General features: G+C 47.6%; 3 protein-coding genes across 3 annotated transcripts; 1 reads left to right on the forward strand and 2 right to left on the reverse strand.

Moving 5' to 3' along the window:
* Positions 1-433: 433 nt before the first annotated feature.
* Positions 434-1563, reverse strand: SNRNP35 (small nuclear ribonucleoprotein U11/U12 subunit 35; the record flags this gene model as incomplete). Its single annotated transcript, XM_084272190.1, has 1 exon — positions 434-1563. One exon carries the CDS (start codon positions 1561-1563, stop codon positions 766-768), a length of 798 nt encoding a protein of 265 aa, XP_084128316.1. The 3' UTR covers positions 434-765.
* Positions 1564-2150: 587 nt separating this feature from the next.
* RILPL2 (Rab interacting lysosomal protein like 2) lies at positions 2151-7039 on the forward strand. The gene is made up of 4 exons (XM_084272023.1): positions 2151-2747; positions 3628-3779; positions 6135-6245; positions 6735-7039. Exons 1-4 carry the CDS (start codon positions 2418-2420, stop codon positions 6775-6777), a joined length of 636 nt encoding a protein of 211 aa, XP_084128149.1. The 5' UTR covers positions 2151-2417; the 3' UTR covers positions 6778-7039.
* Positions 7040-11605: 4566 nt separating this feature from the next.
* Positions 11606-19825, reverse strand: KMT5A (lysine methyltransferase 5A; the record flags this gene model as incomplete). The annotated part of the gene is made up of 8 exons (XM_084272102.1): positions 19786-19825; positions 19366-19460; positions 17088-17244; positions 15347-15563; positions 14559-14643; positions 14148-14207; positions 12925-13115; positions 11606-11816 (listed from the first exon to the last, which is right to left on the reverse strand). Exons 1-8 carry the CDS (start codon positions 19793-19795, stop codon positions 11606-11608), a joined length of 1026 nt encoding a protein of 341 aa, XP_084128228.1. The 5' UTR covers positions 19796-19825.
* Positions 19826-20759: the final 934 nt, after the last annotated feature.

Consider the following 20759-nt stretch of genomic DNA (forward strand, 5'->3'; position numbering starts at 1 on the left):
GCAAGCCCCTTTTCCAGAGCCAGAGTTAAACCCTGTGCTGGCAAGGCTTCACTTGCATGGAGGAGGAGAGGACAAGAGCAGACAGCTGCAGCCATGTTGAACCCAGCACCATCTGGTGCTTGTCCGTGGACTCACTGGGGACTTCAGGCATTTTCTAACCCACATGCTGCTCTGTGGCACACACACCCCTGAGAGAAGGGAATGACATCCTCCCTACATGCTTCTCTCTCACCTCCCTGGACTAGTTAAGGACGTAGTATTGCTTAAAGATCTCACCTGTCCCAGCATCTTCAAGAAAATAAAGCCACTTCCCAGGGGGTTTTGGTTTGGGCACTTCTGAGCAGCTCAGTTTGTGGCTATTTCACGAGTATTTCTTCAACAAGTGACTATTTCATAAAGGGGATGTTGTCTCACTGAACGTGAGTGGACACCTGGCATGTAAATAACTGAACATGGAGCTCTCATGCACCCAGGTGGGCATCAAGCACATGGGATGCCCACACATGGGGGTGTTTCTTACAGCATTCACCCTGCAAAAATACCACAGAAAAGTTTATTTTCTCTGACAAACAACTCACCATGTATCTTAACTGCATTAGCAACCAAACTACAGAGCTCCTAGCAGGCCAGAGTCACAGGCATGAGACAGTAACCCCACAGTTCCTTCCAGCAATGCTGTCACAGCCCCAAACCAAAGGCAACATCTGAACTGAAACACCATGGACGTAGAGCAGACCCCATACCACAAAGACGAGGCACTGTCACCTACCGATACTTATCATCATCTCTTGGTTTCTTGGTATCTCTTTCCCTGCTCCGGTCTCTATCCCTGTCCTTCCTGTCCCTGTCCTTCCTGTCCCTACCTCTGCTCCTCTCCTCTTTGGAGTCCCTCTCTCTCTCACTCTCACCCCAAGCCCATGACCGCTCCCTTTCCGGCCACCGCTTGTCTCTGCTCCTTTCATGGTCTCGGTCCCTTGTTCTCCAGTCCCTCGTTCCCTCACGAGACCAGTTCCTTTTCTCTGCTGGTCCTTCTCCATAGAAATCATTTTTCATGTTTGGCAAATTGATGGGCTTTCGGAAAGGTCTGTCCCGCCCTCCGAACCGTAGCTGCCCGGATTCTTTTTTGCCTCCAAAGCCACCTCCAAGCCTCCGGGGAATCCATCCTTTGAGAGTTCTTTCCAGTTCAAAGTCCACAAAGATCTCATGCTGATCAATAACCAGCCTGTTGGCATCTCTGTGGGCCTTCAGGAGAGCACGCTCCTCTTTGTACTCAATAAAGGCATAACCCTTGGAAAACCCTGTGACCAGGTCTCGAACCAGACGGATCTTTCTGATGTCTCCATACCGGGAGAAAACCTCTTTCAACTTCTCTTCTGTCGTCTGAAGATTGAGCCTTGCTACAAACAGGGTGAGGTGAGGATCTCCTGTAACTCCCTTGTTGGGTACGTAGCGTGCCAACATAGCCCTCCATATGGCACGGTCGTGGGGCTCCTCGTCGGTGCCATCAATGCTCCCAGCTTTGAGGGGGTCATACTCCTTCGCGATGGGGGCCCAGTCATTCATTGTCTGGTGGGAAAAGAACACACACCTCACAGACCCCCGGGCATTTCGGGAAGCACCAGCGGCGCAAGAGGCACGTTCAGCACAGCTGTACGGTATTTTGTACCCAAAAGTCCCCTAAAGCGTGACAAAGAAACCGCGTCTGAGTTCAGCGCCCGCGCCGGAACCACGCCGGGAAGCACGGCGGCTCTTCCCCCTTCCCGTCCCCCGCGGGCCCGGCCCGTCTCCCGGCTTGAGAGAGTCCCCGGCTCGGAACTGTCTCAGGCCGGGAGACGACACGAGCCGAGCCGAGCCGGGCCGGGGCCTCGTCCCTGCCGCTGCCCCGCTCACCTCAGCTCGCTCGGCAGGAAGGCGGCTCTCTCCGTCGGCAGAGGCCGATTCGCCAGGCCCGGGCGCGGGGGGGGAGGGAGGTGTCGCACCGCTGCCCGGTCTTTTAACCCCTTTGCCCCCACCCGCGCCAGGCGGAGGCACCACCGACCCCGCTGCCAGGAGCCGCCCCCGAGGCGCTTCGCAGCCCGCGCGGCGAATGTGGCGCTGAAATACACCCGACGCGTTTACCTCCCGCCCGGCCCGGCCCGGGGTCCGGCCCTGGGCAGAGCGAAGGCTCGGCTGCCGGCACCGGGAGCCACCCCAGGCCCTTCCTGTCCCTTCCCCGCCGTGTCCCCGCCGACCCCTTACCGGTGGTGGGTGGGTGGTGCCTCCTCAGGGGAAGGGGCAGGGCGGGAAGTGCCGCTGGCCCGCGGCCCCCTCCATGGAAACCGCCGAGGGCGGGAAGGGTCGCTCCGCCCGCGGGCCCCGCCGGCAGCGCCTCCCGGCTCGGCTCAGCCTTCCCCGGGGAAGGAAGTTAGCGGCCGGGCATGCAGCAGGGCCGGGAGGAGGAGCTGGAGGAGGAGGACGATGGCGGCCCGGAGAAGGCTCTGGAGAAGAGCCCCTTCCAGCTGACGGCCGGGGATGTCTATGACATCTCCTCCGTGGTGGGCCGGGACCTGCTGCAGCTCAGCGCCGGCCCGCAGCTGCCCGCCGCTCTGGCCCGGCTGCAGTTCAGGATCGTGAGGGTGCTGGAGATGCTGGAAGCGCTGGTGAGCGAGAGCAGCCTCGTCGAGGAGCAGCTGCGGAGGGAGCGGGACAGTCTGCGGTTGGAGCTGCAGGCGCTGCGGGCGGAGGGGGCCCGAGGGAGCGCCCAGCAGGTGGGTGCCAGGGCCACGGTGGGCGGCCAGGCCGTGGGGTCGGCAGCTGCGAGGTGGCACAGGCCGTAGGTAGTGGCTGGTCCACTCGGCCACTTGTGGGTCGTGGCACCAGGTAGGTCAGAGGAGACTTTGGCCACAGTGGTGTCTCTTTCGTCACAGCACAGCGGGTCTCACCGAGTTTGCTTCTCATCTCTGGAGCAGGTTTCGAAGCCGCTTCCGGAGCAGACATCTTCAGGGTTGTCACAAGTCAGGGCACTGTGCTTCTGTCACACTGTAGCAACTAACCACACTTTGAGCTCAGCCAGGTGTGGAGCAGAGGAGCTCAGGCACACACGGGCACATCCCCACAGTGCACAAACCCGCCGTCATACTGCTCTTCCCCAGCCCCGCACAGACAGTTCGCCATGCAATGTCTGGGGCTTTGTTACTCTGTGCACAGGAAACTCGTGTCTGTGCCCAAAAAGCCATTACCACAAAGGTCTTAAATTAGGAAAGAGGAATTCAGCTCTCACCTCTCTGCTGCGCAGTTTTGGTGTGATGTTGGACGGATTGCTCAGCCTCCTTCGGCAGCAGCACAGCAGATAAAAGCAGCTTCTTGCAAACTACGCTGCAAAGTCCTTGGGATGGAGATGTTGCTTTTAGCTGTAGCCAGTGCAGTTGGGCTCTGTACTTGGCTGGGAAATGCAGACACCAAGGGAATACAAAATTAATATGAAAAACTAGAATTAACTGCTTGGGAGAAAAACCTCGGGATTGTGATAGGCTCCTACTAGTTGTAAGTTAGAATTACTATGTATTTATAAAATTCAGGGCTTTTCCCCTAGGAGTGCCCTGGTTTTGATAGGTTCCAAGCTCATGACTACCATCATTTATTTTACAGCTCAGCCTTGGACCAGATAAGATGGTAATAGACCTCACAGACCCAAATCGCCCCCGGTTCACGTTACAGGAGCTGCGAGACGTATTGCAAGAGCGTAACCAGCTGAAAGCTCAGCTTCTTGTGGTGCAAGAGGAACTCCAGTGCTATAAGAGGTATATCATGAAGTCAGCAAAGAACTAAGAACAATTACTTCTCATCTGGGGAGCTTACCAGATCAGGTCTGAGCTCCTGGGTTGGGCTAGGTGCTGCCCAGGCGTGTAAGAGACATCTGTGCTCCCAAGAGCCTGCAAATGAGCCAAGAAGAATGGGGAAATGGTGAAGTCTCCACACAACGTAATTTAAAAACTAAACTGCCTCTTACTCTGTGCAGTTCACAGCCTGTTCCTGTAATCGTGCTGCTGCCTAAACCTACATACAGCCTGTAAACCTGCCCACAGCCGCTCCCTCTCCACACAAGCTGGGCTCTCGTGCACAGGGGTTCACCTGTGCAGTCACAGCTGTTGCACACATACTGTTCTTGTGTAAAGCCATGCTACATACCAAAGTGTGGGGGGTTTTCCACCTCAGCCTTAGTCAAAATTTCCTTCCTCCTCCTTGCTGCTGAGGGCGCTAGCTTAAGTTCCTTTGCTCCCACAGGGCGTACGGCACGGATCTAGAAAGCAGAATATTAAGCCCTTTCATCATCATTCAAGATAAGCTGTGGGGTTTATTCACAAGACTGCTAACAGAGGGCTGCATAAGGCACATGAACTGTGCAAAACAAGAGCTTTCAGACAAGGGGGGTGGCATTTCTCAAGGGACCAGCCTGGGAGAGTCAGTGTGAGCCAAAGCTGGGGTGCAGGGATGGCCTTGCTCTTGGTGCTACAAATTTGTCTACCTCCAAGGCTGCCCTCCTCCATCACCAGGTTGTATTATGAATCTTTGGGGAAAGAAACTACATCATCTAGACAAAAAATGTCTCAGCACATTAGATTTCAGTTGAGATATCGCAGCAGCCACCTCTTGGATCTAGTAACCCCGCCCTTTCCCTTGTCTGTACCAGGCAGGATAGGCAACAAGTTAAAGTTAAATCCAAGAAGTGAGATCACAAAGTGCTTGACAGCACTTCTCACAGCTCAGCAAGGCTCTGCTTCCCCAGCTAGGCCACCTGCTTTGCTAGGCAGCCACTGGAACAGCTTCTTGTTTTGATTTCCCAGTTCTGTTCCCAACTTGCTACAGGGCAAGTTAAAAATCAACAGTATGGACATTTCAGATTTTGGAGTGAATTATTTAAGTCGCAGTGCTTGGTATCTAGAGAGTCCAGGCTGCTTTCCAGTTCGGGTAATTCTGCATGGTTATCTCCTTGTCCAGAGTTACATCCCTAAGCCAAAAACTATCTTCCCTTTAAGGATTCACATAAAATCCTAGTTGTAATAATTATAACAATTATAACTGCACAGCCATAAAAGAGAGCTGTGCAGGGGAAAAGGGGAAATGTATGTTGTGAAATGCCTGGTGTGGATTGGAGATAAGCTCTCTGTAGCACAAGGTAACTACAGCCTCAGGGAACAGCTCAAAGGAACTGATGATGGTTGGGGGTTGCATTTTCTATTGGGATTTCCTAGAAGTTATTGTGCAGATACTAAAGACCTGCAGGCTCACAAACAGCTCACAGCCCCTTTCTCTAGATTTTCTCCAGATGCAGAGGGGAATCTGCCCCAGAATTTTCCCGTGCCTGATGTCATACCCCTTCCTTTCTGGATACTCTCCTGTACTTTTATTTTCAAGGTCCAGGCGTGTGTTGCCTGGCTACTTTCAGCCTTCAGCTACCACAGGCACAAGCTTTGATGCACTCAGCTCGCCAGATAGATGAGGTCAGCCCAGGACAGTGAACTGGCAGGCTGTGAAAGCACAGCAGAGTAAAGCACAGCAAGCTGGTAAATCTAACCCCATTCCAAGCAGGGGAAACAGCCTCTGGTAAAACTGAAGCTTTTGCCTCAAGTAGGCAGTTAGAGCCTGGCAGAGCACAGCAGCACGGAAGCAGGACGACAAAAGCTGTAGCTCAGGCAAAGCTTTTGTTTGCTCCTCTGTAGGATGGAATAGGATTCCCCTGGGAAGCTCCCAGCTGGGTGGTATAAACCTTCGTGGCTGCACTGAAGGTATTACAGATCCATCCATGCAGAAATTCGCTGCTTGTGCCTGCACCCTGCTGTTGTCTTTGGACTCTGGTACAAATCCATCCTATAGCTGCACTTCCCTTTCACTCCTGTTAGATTTTGCCATTCTTCCTCTATGATACTTGTTATTTTTTTAGCATTCTCATAAAAGCATAACTGAAGCAAGATGACATGGTGGAATTTAAGGAACATAAAAGCAATTCATTACAAGAAAGGGGCCAGGCTGCCCTGCCTGTCCTGTGAACATCATTCACCCATGTCCTAGGCTGCCCAGGAAAGGGTTTATCACAGGTTGTTACACTATGCACAAGCCCACAGAGAATGAGTAAATAAACCCACTTCTTTTCCCAGTGGAATCATCTCACAGAAAGGGGACCAAACTGAAGAACTGGAAGAAGCAGCCAGTGGTGGAAGTGTCAGCAGCAGCAAAGGCAGCGAAGACAAGACAATCATCAAAAAGCTGTAAGCTTGGCTGCATCTTTTTTGGCAGAATATGGGAAAACAGGGTATGGTTCATACTTAGCAAATCCAGGGATGAATTCTCAACTTTGGCCTAGTTGGCTGGGTATCATTTTCTCCTCCTCCTCTCCCTGTAAAATTAAAACGTGCTAGAGAAATCCTTTCCTGTGGAAAAGGCAACCTCCACCCAGGCAAGCAGGAGGTCACTTTTTTCCAAGGAACTTCCTAGAATTTCAGAGCAAAACTATGCAATCCTTGCCTCCCCTACTAGCACAGCAAGGCTCCGCTGTGGGAACATGCCCGCTGTCCCTGGAGGTTTGTTTACATTGTATGAAGCAGCTGTACACAGTACCCACAAGCCCAGGCTGGGCCCCTACAGCTCCCCAAAATAGCAGAACATATTGACACAGCCACCTCACTGCATGTTCTTTCTTTTCCAGTTGTACATTGTTTCCTTTTTGGTTTTGTTTTGTGTTGTTTGGGTTTTTTTAGGTTCTCTTTGAAACATGGAAAACGAGCATCCTCAAGAATTTAACCCCTTCTGAGCAGAAACGGCACTGATGAGAGCTCTGAGGAGTTAGTGGAGTCAGCAATTGGAAGAAGCAGCATCGCTCCTGCTGTAGAGAAGAAGAAATCTCATAAAAATTGTGTTGCATAACGTTCTTTCAGAATAGATTTTACTTTGTTGTTTCAAAAATTGTTTAAGATGGATGCTTTTTGTATTTCTTAAGGTTCCAGACAGACATTACCCACCTGTAGAGAATAAATGTTGATAAAAAAGGTGATTTTTATTCTTACTAAAAGAGCCTGTGATGACCTGTGCTACCATTTTTTGAACCCATCCAGCCATCAAAATGCTCAGCCCAAAGGATTTTACAAGATGATGGTATTTAAGAGATACATGACACTCACAAGTGCATTTACAGAGGAGCACGGGGAAGGAGGAACTCATTCAGATTGCAGACCTGCTTTTATGCTGACAGCAATTAATTGAAATGGAACTGCTTGAAGAAAAGCTCCAGCTTGGCTTCTTGTTCTGTGTCTGGCTTTGCAGGAGGTGGGTGATAGTTGGGCAGCAGCAGGCAGATGCCTGTCACGCCTCACCAAAGGAAGATGTGGTTGGGCTGTGCTGCTGTGCACACAGGAGCTGCTCTCTGGGGGCAAGATGAGAGCTGGGGAAGAGCCTGGCAGTGCTGTGGTGTGCTCTGCCCACATGAAGGCCTGACGTCTTTTCAGAGGTGCAGACTTGCTCAAACTGGAACAGATGTACCAAATGTCTCATTTCTGACAGCCAAAGGTGTATTTTTCACAACTTCTGTTCTTTCAAGCAGCTGTCACAAGCTGTGCATCAGCCCAGGTAATGAGATTTATCATTAGTGGAAGGATATAGGGCAAACAGGAGTAGGGAAAAGTTTGAAAGATACCAATTAGGTTCCACATTCAGAAAAGCAGATTTCCAGAGCAGAAAAGTCTGCATAGACATAAAAGGAGCAGTGACAGGTATCAAACTATGATCTTACTCCCTTCAGAAGTAAGAGCAGGCTCTGAAATCCTTTGATTCCCTCTCATACACTAACAGTATATATAAAAAAAATATAGGACACTTCAGAAATCTGCTCAGATGCACAACAGGAATGCAGCTTTGCAGAAGGTAGAACTGCAGTCTCCTTTCAAAGGGAATCTGTTAACAACTGTACATCAGCAAGGCAACAAAACAGTGCCTGACCCAAGCAAGTTTGTTTAGCCAGGGCACAGAACTGCTAAACAGCCATAAGCCTCTGCCAGGTCCCTGCAATGTATTTTCCTCAAGCCTGGTAGCAGGGAAGGAAGTTACTGCATTTCCTTAGCAGAGGCTTTGTGATTAGAGAGAAAAAACACCCAGCCATTGTGCATCAGCGAGAGCCAGGTTAGCCCCTGCGCTGGAGGGAGGTGTTTGAACTCCATCCACTGCTGTGGTTTCTCCAGGCAGGGATTTTTCCAGTATCTTTAAAAAAAAAACAAAGGAGGGAGGAGGGAATTTATGCCCCAGAACACGCTAATCACTCAGGATCCTAAACCTTAATGAAACAACTTCAGGTAATAAACTGCACCGATTCAACAGTGCTGTGCAGAAGTCACAGCCTGCAATGGCAGCAGGAAGCCCAGCATAGCCCTAGGCTACTCTCTGCAGGTGGTAGGAGACAATAATGAAAGCTGCAGTTACTCTTTCTGGTTTACTGTGTCTGATGGTCTTTATTAAACCAGTTAGAGCAGACAGGAGAGCACCTCAACTGTGCTAGTCTTTTTCTGGAGCCACCCCAGTTGCACCCACTGGACAAGTGGTGCCAAATGAGCTGCAAAGCTTCTCTCTCAAAAGAGAAACAACTGCCTTGTCTGTGGCCAGTGTCCTGACAGGGCAACCCCGATGTCTGTGGCAAAGCCACACGTGCCTGACAAAAGCAGCTCAGCTCCCAACCCAAGGGCTTCTTTCCCTGCAAAGTGCTTAACACCTTGTTAGCAGATGAAACCTTCCTGGAAGGCATGGGGATAAAAATCCAAATTTTTTCTATTAAAAGTATTTTGATGTTGTATGTGTATATAAATAAGACATCAATTCCCAGAAAAAAAAAGGCTACATATTCAGTGCAACATCAGCTTTATTACCATCTTCCACTGCAGTGCCACTTGATTACCAGTTCAGCATTTCACAGAATCACAAGGTTGGAGAAGACTTTTAAGATCAAGTCCAACCGTCCCTGTCATGTGTTAACCCAGATCCCTGAGCCCCTCATCTACCCATCTGTTAAACACACCCAGGGGCTGTGACTCAGCCCCCTCCCTGGGCAGCCTGTGCCACATCCCCACAACTCTGCCAGTGAAGAACTTTCTCCCAGCATCTGATCTGACCCTGCCCTGACACAGCTTGAGGCCATTTCCCCTTGTCCCATCTCCTGTCCCCTGGCTGAAGAGACCATTGCCCACCTCTCTGCACCCTCCCTTCAGGTAGTTGTAGGTGGTGATAAGGTCTCCCCTCAGCCTCCTCTTCTCCAGGCTGAACACCCCCAGCTCCCTCAGCCGCTCCTCATAGGATTTGCCCTCCAGCCCCATCCCCAGCCTGGTTGCCCTTCTCTGGACATGCTTGAGGACCTCAATGTCCTTATGGTGAGGAGCTCAGAACTGGAGACAGCACTTGAGGTGCAGCCTCACCAATGCAGGGGCACAATCACCTCCCCAGACCTACTGGCCACAAGCCAGGATGCCACTGGCCTTCCTGGCCACCTGGGCACACTGCTGATTCATATTCAGTCAACCAACACCCTCCGGTCCTTCTCTGCCTGACAGCTCTCCAGCCAGCCTCCCACAAGCCTGTAGCACCGCATGGGGTTACGTCCCATGTGCAGGACTCCACACTTGGCATTGTTAGACCTCATCCCATTGGTCTCAGAGAAGACAAATTTCTTTTTATGTAAACCAGGGAAACATCTTCCCCCTTTGTTGCTTACAAAAGTGATGCCGAAGAACAGAATTCTTAAGCTATTTGACTTGATAGAGAACAAGCAAATGTTTAAATAGAAGAACCAACAGAGTCAAAATTGGAGTAAAATGCTCGAGGAAGTGCTCCAGTCAAACAGGGTACTGTACACAGCTGTAGTCTCTGTTGCTGAGACCAAAGAAAAATCAGTGCCAACTCTAGTCATCCAGCAAAGCTTACCTGTAACTCAGTACATGTAAGGCAACAGGTCAGTTATCTCCTCAGAAATGGAGAGAGCACACAGGCAGTCTCTGAGGAGCTTGCCTTGTGTTAAGTGGTAAATAATATAAAGCATTTAACGACTAATGACTTTCACAGCTTGCTTTCAAAATGCTAATGATCTGCAATGGAGACAGGTACAATAGCAGCCACTTCAATAATAAATATACTCTTTATTTTACAGAGACATTGTCTTCAAGTTTTTAATTTAAAAAATACATCACTAAGCCACCTCTCTTGCTGCTGGAGCTTACAACCACGATGTTGTTGCTATTCGACCTATCACATAGGCAAGCATCTAAGATTGTCCTAGAGGGCATGAGCTGGAACAGCAGCAGCCTTCAAGACACGAGGAACAGAAGACATTAACAGAGCCACAGATCCCTTGCTGACATCTTCCAGCAGCAAGTGTGGCTGATGGCTCACAGCCATTTTCATCTACACACATGCCAAGCCTGCCTTGGCAAAAATTCCAACTGGTAAGAATTCATCTTTAACATAAAGGACCTGCATTGTATTGCCTGCCTATATCACAGATTTGGTTCCCCAACAGTATCGTTAGAAACATCCACATGATGCCAAGCGCTCGACTCCCATTGAAGACAGTGGGACCAGACCATGCTGGACAGACCTACAGGACCAGGCAATAAGGAATCTACTTTCTTCATTGCATGAACTCCACCATTACAGTTTGAAGCTGCATATGAAGATGACTCCTGTTTTTGGAACCGCTATGCTTACTTCAAGCATTCACAGTAAATAAATAGCTTCTGATGTGGCTAATTAGCATAGGAAGGTAATAAAAAAAGGTTTTGGAGAGAGCTTTTTCTTTAAAATCCTCTGGGAGACACCTCCAGGAATCAGCCATCAACTACAAAAAGGTACCATCTTAAATTTTAGAAAATAATGTTCAAACACTGATTCTCACTGTGAAATTCTATCTCACATTTCCAATCAGTTTATCAAACCCAGTCTCTATCAAAGTCCATCCTCTCTTGGCTTGGAGTCATTTCTCTGAAGAAAGCAGCCAATTTGACCATCCATTTCCCTCAGTGCCAGTGCATTTAAAGTTCATTGCCAACATGAGATATGACACTGGAAAAACTGGTTCCCTACCACAAATTATTTGAGAACAATAGTAGCATCCATCTCAGAGAAGCCTGTCAGAACTGGGTTGTAAAAAGCAGTCAAGCCATTGGATGTTCAAGTCAGAGTACAGAAGTACATGTGCTGTCATAATGCCAAGTTCATCACCCCCCCAAACAGGAACATGAGATTTCACTGCAAAAGCAGAAGCACAACCCAAGTGATTAAGTTTCTGTGCAAGTCTTTGACTGCATGCTCAAGTGGCACTGGTCACTATGTATTCAAATTTTAGGGACAGTTTCCTTTCAAGATATATAAAAAAAAAAGTGTTGGCAATCTAGGATCAATTACTTAAGCCTGCCTGGAAAATTGTAATAGGTATTTCAATATTGCAAAGCAAAAGGGTAGTTTTTAAGGAGCTCGGAACACCATAAGCAGTCCACTAAGAAAGCTGAGGGAAGCAAGGACATGATAAAAAACATAATCCACTGACTCCTTGTAGAGCACTCAGTCCAAAAAAAAAAAACCTCCAAAGAAAGAAGATGAATTAGTGTTTCAGCCATGGATGAGCTTCAATGGAAGCTTTGCTTCTGTCTCCATAGTCGTACAACAGTTCTTCACCTGCTTTAATGTCTCTGGAAGCTATCAGTATGAGATGAGGCACACCATCAATGTCATGAAGTTTTGTTTGACAATTGCCACATTTGCTGTGATTAATCAATCTTCCCAAACGATTAGTTTCTTTCGTAGCATCAACACTGAAAGAAGAGCAGAATGCAGGATTGCTGCACATCATGCAGTCACGTTTGTGGACAACAACCAAAGTGTGCAAGTTAGATACAGAATGAGGAATCCACACAAGGCTTGGAAAATGAAGGGAACACATGACATTACAGAATATTCATACAATTACGCAGAAGGCACGCGATATTGTGAGGTAGGTATGCTAAAGCAATTCTCGGAGATTTAAGTTGGCACAAACCCCAGAAAGCTCACAACTCAGGACTATGTTTCTGGGCTGCCTGTTTCCAAGCAGCTCCCACCTGCTCACGAGGAATAGAGGAATCCAGATGCAGAAAAACACCAGGAAGGTTTGACAGCTTAAATACATTCAAGAACGGTGTGTCTGAAGTAGTATCCACTGGGTAAGCCAGCAAGAGTCTCTATTCATACAGAAGGCTGAGAACACATAAATACTACATCCCTGGATACTAAAGACATCATCAGACAAAGAATTGCTACGGCAGCTATCGTTACAGCATCTAGTCTGCAAGTCAGACACCTAGAATAGAGAGTGCTTCAAGGTAATTAATATATAGATTAAACAACCCACACACTGGCATCCAGTAAAATCGGCCAAGGAGGGAAGAACACAGTTTGAGTAGTTGTTTTGAGGCAACCAGAGTTTGTGGCAAATGCAACAGCAAATAAGGTGACAAAGCGTGCATGTGAGTGTTGGGTCCTAGGGAAAGGAGACCCAGTCAAAGACAGCTGAAGGAAATGTTTCTTTTCCAGAGAGTTTGTCCATATTGCTTCTCAAACCAAACCCTGCAACTCAGGAAAAGCCATTTAATTTCACAAGAGAATAAATTTTGGCTGAAGTCCACAGCAGAACCAGAAGTCTCACTCAAGCAGATAGAACTCTCCATTGAACTTGTGCTGTACTTCAGAGGGTTTTGAGTCACCTACCTTTCCTTTTGGCCCAGAGGGGGAAGATGCTATTGGAGCACAAAAGAGCACTCAAAAAGAAGATTTCCTAATTCACTGTTCCCATTGCTTTGTTTTTTTCAGGAAAACAATAAGAGACTTAGCAGCATTCAAACCCTGTATCACTTAACTACCACACTTAGGGCAGGAGATGCTTACCAGTACGTTTTGCTGAGGTACTGAAAATAGTACATATAGCAGCCTGTGGATGGATCTTGAGCATACACAGCTTCTCGCTTTTTAGCATCAGTGATCTCTATGAGATCCCCATGATATTCAACTACAAATTCTCCTCGATTAAAATGTTTAGTAGCGATTACTCCTCTCCCTTTGCCATCGATGTAATCAATCTGTTGAGTTAAAGAGAAAAATCAGCTGGGAAATGACAAGGTATTTATATGATTGCTAATATCCTGTTTACTAGGAAATAAGCACAGGTCAGATTTGGTATTAAAACTGCTACAGCAGAGTATTTGTGTGTATTGCAAAGCTGTAGAAGTACAACACACAGCATTGTGGACGAAATACAGGATCAGTCTGGGACACACAGAGTTAAAATATTTTGTAAGAAAATACCTGGTAATCAAAGAACTAAGAATTACATTAATTTAAACACATGTAGAGAAAAAGTTAACTCTTTTTTTTTAATTCTAACTACTTATCAGGTGAGGCAGTAAGCTTTTCCATTTCAGGTGCACCATCACCTTTAGTGTGCAGAAGTTAAAATGTAAGAGGAACAGAAAAACCAATCACAGAAATCACATTTATCACCCATCAATATACTTTATTATTCCTGCCTCCCTCTATAAATTGGACAACTCTAAAGAAGCTCTAAAACTGTCACAGACATGACAGTGTTAACTGCAGGCTGATGGTTTTTAAGAATCCCAGCTCTTCTACACTTCTAGGAGTCATTTCTGTTTTACATTCTAAAAAAGGGTAATCAGAATAAAGCACTTGGTCCCAGTTACTAGTATCTGCTAAGGGCTAGAGGAAAACAAGTACAACTCATTATCCCAACTATCCTAATGAAGACTCAAAGACTAGCTGTTAACAGACAGAGAATTTGTTATCAGACAGTAAATATGGGTGTTACTTTTAAAGCACATGACAATTACAATGTTGTATGCTCTGCATAAAGACAATAAAGCACCCTCTGTATCCGTGACTGAGGCTGCAGATACATACTCTTCAAAGCCAAATATTGCCCTTCCAAACAGAAGGACAGTGTGGGCCAGTTTTGCTGCACTTTCCATCTTACTATTGAGGAACTGCAACAGTTCCAAGACAGAGACAGAGTTATGCTACTTTCTGCTTAAACAGATTAACAGCAAGACATTGTATAAACAGCACATGGCTACTCAGTTCAGCATTGCAGTTACCTTCATTCCTTCTTCTTTCCCACTTGTAATTAGCTCATCTATTTTCCTCCTCTCCTCAGTCTGCAGAAGAACAAACAAACAAAACCACAGTATTGTTGATGGTTCTTGTTGCTTATTCTATAGCTAAAGGGAAACTATTAGCCAGAGAGACTCCTTTTTCCATACCATTTCTAACAAAACCAATCAGTAGAGACAGATTTCTGCTCCTAAAAAATGTAAAAGGAGCTAGATTCTGTCCTAGAAGAAATGGATCAGCATTTCCAAATTTAAAGAATGTTCTTAATGCTTCCAGTACTCAAGGCTGTTTGTACTTGGCCAATGGAAATCATTTACAGGTGGTTACACACTTCCTCAAACGTGCAATTAACTGCCAACACTACAAGTAATGTTATTTTTTAAAAGAAACATTACCTCCAATTCAGATTTGCTCTTCCTGGAGCTTCTTCTAACTGGGTAATAATCTGTGACTTTTCTATTTGGTGCTCTTCCTTGTGTTCTGAGGGATAAAAACAAGTAGAGAACATGTGTTTCAGACTATTTGTGAAGTTACATCTCTAGGTATATATAACTATTTGTGAGGTTACATCTCTAGGATGGTATCTGTAAGAAATTTATTTCAGCTCAGTATGTTGAAAGGTGATCAATATGAATCAGTGTTTCTTATCAGCACACGTCAAGGCAAAAGCTACATCCTCTTTTCTTCCCCATGCTCTTTAACAAGAAAAATGAGATGACATTGGAAGCCACCTGAAGGTCACATAACAAGTCTGAAGCCCTCTGTGTGCCCTGCCAGAAGGCACTCTAAAATTTAGGTCATGAAAACTGCTTGGCAAGGAATTCATTAATGTTAGGTCACATTACTCTGATATCATGAGAAGCTCAGCCAGGAAAGCCTCCAACTGTAATTAATCTAATCTTCAGTTTCTGACAAGATACATTCCCATTTGTTCACAGGAAAGTAGGTCTTAATGGCTCATTAATTTCTTTTTCTATAGGTGATCAGCAAGTATTTCACTGGAGATAAAAATACACTGGCTTTGAAGAAAAACAAAACAGTACCCCTTGTTTTAAAAAGGCAATAAAAAGAGTAATATTAGTTACAGGTCGGACTGTAGCTCCTGAAGGAAAAACACAGATCAAAGCCTCCTGCTGCAAAAGAACACAGAATAAAAGCTTTCATAATTCCAGATGTCACTTACTTTTTCCTTGGTCCACGTTTTGCTTTAACCATCTTTTTCTGAGCTGGCTTTGCATTGGCCCCATCAGCACAGTCTGAAGGCAGGGGCGTCTTCTGAGTTTCTACAGTTTCTTGGTTCTTATCAGAGGAGGGTACCAAAGTATTGCACCCAACTTCTTTATCTTTCTGGTCTTCTGGTTTCATAGCACCTTCAATTATATTGCCACCATTCTTCTTTCCTGGTGACAGGAAAATAAAGTAAGGCTCTGAACTTAGGATCATCTACATCAGAGTGCTTTAAATGAATTCCAATGATTTCTAGTCCAAGTTTCTAGTTCTGTCAAACAGGGGAAAGAGGAAGGGAATGATACAATCTCCTACCCAGATAGGCTGTTACTCAACTTTTGACCAGTCATTGCTACAGTACACATAGTACAGAGGGAGAGGTGATCAGGGAAGGGGTAAAACAGAGCCCAAGGACTCTATCAGGTTAGATTTGCAAGTCAAGAGTTTTCCAAACCTGAACATGCAGCACCTTCAGTGCAATGTTTGAAACAACCAGTTTGCATCTGGTGTACTAAATTATCAAGCTGCCATAAGCTAATAAAGATCCTACACAAACAAGAGGAAGCTTCTCTGGAGCCCAAACTGCTGGGATCAGTAGCTCCACACTGGTACCAAGTGGTCAGCACCACTCAGACAAAATCCACATGAGCGAAAGGGCTGGGATGCCTCACAAAGCCCTGGTTTCATGCAGCCTACCTTGATATGCCAACCACATCCTCCTCCTCAGCCAGCTGATTCAGAGGTAGGCAAACATGGCTTAAAGCCGAATACAGTTTTTATTTAAAGCAAAACACTGGGTTTAACAGTCCCATCTGCTGAGAGAGATGCTCTTCTCTCACTGGAGAAATGAAGCACAGCCACAAGGCCACAGCAGCAGGACAAGCTAAAGCCATCTTCACTTTCTTATCAAAACTGGAGAGCTGAACTAGGAGCTATAGACCCTAAGTTTCCAGAAAACATGACATTCCCTGTGTTGAGTGGGACTCAGCACCTATTTTCTAAAAGTGTTTGCATCAAAATGTTTTGACAGATTACCAAGGTTATTAGATTCACCTTTAAGCATAAACTAGCTTTTTCCCCCCCCCTCTCCTCGGTAGACTTATGGAACATTCCCATTCCTACTCACTACAATTAAGTATCTATGAAGCCTGGCACCCAGCAGCCACAATCTGTGCTCCTCCTACTCACTGCCTTTATTTCAGCTTGAAAATTTAAGAACCATTTCTTCTTCTACCAGTACCTCCACCTCATAACTGATTTGACCTGTAGTTGCCTTTATATAAATCAGTATAAAGCAGTCAAATTTTAGACTAAACCAGTTTTAAATAATAAAACAGACCCTCCCCAAAAAAGTCAGATAAATTGCCAACCTGAAGAAGCAGAGTAGAATTACAGGGAGATGAGGCATATTGACAATGCAAGCAGTAGCTTTCTGTATCCAGACAGACAACACAAATATAGCCAAACAAAATCAACCAAAAAACAGCCACAGAAGAAAAATTACAGGTTTTCCAGACAATTTAAGTTTTGAAAAGGATAAGCACATCCTCATCTTTGTAGTACCCCAGTTTGCTGATAAGAGTTGTAGGACTGGGAAAGCAGCTGGGCCAGGGGAGCTGCCTGGTCTTCTTGACTGTGTATTAACATTTCAGGGGGAGCACATTTAACGAGGCAAACAATCCAAAGACCAATCTTACCATCTCCTTTCCTGTAGGTTTCGCTTAGTGTTTTTCCCTGACATTTCACCTCGTGATACATGACAGAGTTCTCTTCTTGAAGCGGAGAGCGAGCACCAGGGGTTTTGTTGGGATTCAGGTAGCTGTAGATTTTGGATTGACCGATAAACACATTCTCCTAAAACAGATGCCCACAAAAAAACCCCAATCAGTACATCAGAGATAGCAGGTACTATCAAGCTGGTACACACAACACACTGCAAAGACCAGGGCTGACAGCTGACCGGGCTAACACAAGTTAAACCACTTTAATGCATCATCCTTGCTGCTGTTGCTATTGCCACTAAGTGAAAACATAACCGTGGTAAGCACTCAGAGAGCTTTACTAACACATGCTCTCAGTCCAAGACGACTTTCACATGGAGTATGGCAGGATAGGGTAGTCACAACTAACTCCAGCTTCCACACCATGCTTCACAAGCTCCTCAGAAGGAAGACTGCCTCCAAGAACAGAAGCCAAAAAAAATATGAATAACACAGCAAAAGTTGCCCAAGCCTAGAACATACCTCTCATAGCCAGAGAGGTATAAGCTTACCCAAACACTCTGATGAGGTGTCAAATATTACTGCAGCAAATTATATGCTCTACTAACCAACACAGAAGGCAGGAATTAGTTTTGCACAATCTACCTTGAGTGACACTTCTCAGTGGAGTCAGGGAGATAAACAGTGTGAAGTCTTTCTGCATTTTATTTCACAAAACAACTTTTACAAGTTGTTCATAGCTAAAGAAGCGTTAAAGAGTCTACACAAAGCACTTATGCCCATCATGGAAAATGGTAAAACCTTCTGTCATCATCAAACACCACAGAGATATTGATATGCTGGCTCAGGCTCCAAGAACATCAATGGTGAGCAATATCAAATTTAGCAGAGTTTAGTGGAGTCGTGTCACCTTTGCTTTTACCGTGTTCTGCCACCTCGCCAAGTCTGACTATGCAGTGTATGTGGGGCACACAGATTTCCACAGTGAAATCTCAGTGTCTGGAAAAGCAGATGCAGCTTGGCCAGATTGGGTTTGTCTTGGCTATAGTTTGACTCAAGTAAAAGCAGTTTTCAGACATTGCAAGCCAGTTAAAACAACAAAAACATGCATTCATTTTTGGTTTAGAAAATCACATGAAGGCTCCCAATAGTTTAAAAAACAGCTGACTAAGCAAATACTCCAGTATTTGTAGTCACACAAACAGTAAAAAAAGTCAACAAAGCACACAATAAAACATATAGTATAATTTTAATAATTAACACAATCATGAGTAACAAACAATGTGTACATAATTTACACACAAAATAAGACGAATTAAAGGCTCAAACCTTAGTCCACAAATAAACTTTACTAAAGATAAAGAATAGGGAAGAACAGCCTGATAAAGAGCAAACCAGTTAAGACACTCCCTGTTCTCCAATATTTCTGAAAGGCCTGTGAAAGACAGGGCCTGCTTATTTAAAAAAAAAAAAACCACAGGATTTTCAAGGATGAAATGCTATGAAAATGCAGCAGTTTAACAAATGCAAGCAGTGAACCCTGAGCTGCATAGTTCTCAAGACTGAGTGAAGAGTTTAAATATGGTCATTTCCGGAGAAAGCCAGAAGCAGCAAACTGCAGCAGTCCACCTGCCAGCAGAGCCTTCTGGCTTTCTGTACAACATTTACAGAAAACAAACGACTATTTTTCCAGCTTAGCTTCCTCCAGGCTCACTCCCAGCTCCCTGCCTGCTGCACTCTTGCCGCTACTGAGACGTGGCTGCCACGTCTTTGTCTGTGCCAGGCTAGAGACCCTCGAGACCAGAGATTTTCTCAGCACAGCAGAGCATGTGAAGGGCTGCTGACGAGCTCTGGGATTTGATGCAGTAGCCACAATTATTTCTGGAAAGTGACTGTCAACCCCCAGCCAATTGCTTCTTACAAAACTACAGGACGGCAAAGATAACACGGAAGGATTGCCGAGCCTCGGGCCTGACTGCTCACTGACAGCCCTGGCAGCGCCCCACATTTGGGGGGCAGCTACGACAGGGCACAGGGAAACACGGAAGGAGTCTGATTCCACTTAAAGCGAGCTGATTTCTGAATGATTCAAAGAGCCCCAGAAAACCAGGCGCCCGGGGCCACGCAGCTCCCCAGGGCAGCCCGCACACTGGCTCGCTCGCATCGCGGGGGAAAGCTGAAAGCACAGCAGACCCCAGGAGCCGCCCGCCCCACTCCGCTCCGCTCCACCCGCCCAGGCCCTGACAGTGCTTACCCCGCCTGCACGGGGGCGGCCGGGACCCTTCCTCTCAGCGCTCTCGGGGCTGGCCTTCTCCGCGCCGCCCGCCCTGGTCTTGGGCATGTTCTTCCCTAGGAACAAGGGAGGAAGAGCAGCGCTTGAGCCATGTCCGGCGCGGCCGCCCACGGTCATCGCCAAGCAGTCGCGGCCTGCGCCATGTTTAAAGGGCTGGATGCGGCAGGGCGAGCCGCGGCGGCCCAGCCCCTTCCCGGCGAGCTGCGCACACCGCGCGGGGGAGGAGTCCCGCCGGCCCCGGCGCCCCGCGCCTCCCGGGAGGAGCATCCGCACCGCGGAGATGCCCCGCACCGCCCAACCCCAACCCCAGCCCCCGCCCTGCGCGGCATCCCACCGCGCCCCAACCCCGCTCCGCTCCTCCCCGCCGCTGCTCCCGCGCACCTTTAGCCATGACCGCGGCGGGGCGGCCCGGCGCCAGGAGCCCCCCGCGGCCAGGCTGCCCCGACAGTCCCCCGAGAAGATGCCCCGCCGCAACCAACTACTCCGCAGGGAGACACCACGCTCCCCTCAACAACCCCATTGGCTTAACCGTGTGCCCATAAGCGGTTCCGCGCCCCTGATTGGTGCGCAGAGCCGCACCCCGCCCTCTCCCTGTCACACGGAGATAGTCGCGCAGCTCCCGGGAACAGGGTTTAAATATGCGTTCCCTGGGCGCTGATTGGCCCGTGCGAAGAGCAACGGGATCTCTGATTGGCCGCCGGGGAAGGAACGCCCTTCCGCGGCAGAGCTCCGCCACGTGGGTAGGGCGGCCTTCCGCGGCTCGTCCGCGACCCGCGGAGCGGCGGCGGGCGCCGGGAGGGCGGGAGATGTATACCCCGGTCTGGCCGGGCATCGGCATCGGTCTCGCCCTGCGCGGCCTCGTCAAAACCTCCTGCACCTGGCAGAGCACGTGGATCTCTGCCCCCCCCACACCTCACCGCAGGGAACTGGCTGACCCCTACCTGCTGCGGGGGACCGTAAAACTGCTCTGCGAAGTTATTACTCTGTTTGGCGCAATGTCGGGCTGAAATCCCCTTGGTTGAAATGTAAGTCCCTCAATTCCCCTTAATTCCACCCTCACATCTTGCCTGGAGAAACACGTTGCACTTGAGCACCAAAGCCCTTCTTGTGATGCCAAGTTCCATAATGGGGGCAGCTCAAACACAGCCAAACACAGAGCAGTCACCAGAAAAGCTCCCAACAGCCTTCAGCACCGATGTCAGAAGTGCACGGTGGGTCTCAAACGTGTACTTAATCAGGGAAGTATGACTGCAGAGCGCAAAGCAGCACTGAAGCAAGAAGGCGTGGGCCGAGGGGATATCTAATGTTCCTCCTGGTGTCATCAGGAATGTTAGGGAATTGCCATGCAGGTCCTC

This window comes from Gallinula chloropus, assembly GCF_964237585.1.
Source record: "Gallinula chloropus genome assembly, chromosome: 17".
In the NCBI taxonomy this organism is placed as follows: domain Eukaryota; kingdom Metazoa; phylum Chordata; class Aves; order Gruiformes; family Rallidae; genus Gallinula; species Gallinula chloropus.

What these genes read in the sequence shown, in the direction of transcription:
- RILPL2 (XM_084272023.1), top strand. Translation starts at nt 2,418, where the DNA reads ATGCAGCAGGGCCGGGAGGAGGAGCTGGAGGAGGAGGACGATGGCGGC. An exon ending in CCCGAGGGAGCGCCCAGCAG is followed by an intron (nt 2,748 to 3,627) that starts GTGGGTGCCAGG and finishes TTTATTTTACAG; the next exon opens with CTCAGCCTTGGACCAGATAA. An exon ending in GAACTCCAGTGCTATAAGAG is followed by an intron (nt 3,780 to 6,134) that starts GTATATCATGAA and finishes TTCTTTTCCCAG; the next exon opens with TGGAATCATCTCACAGAAAG.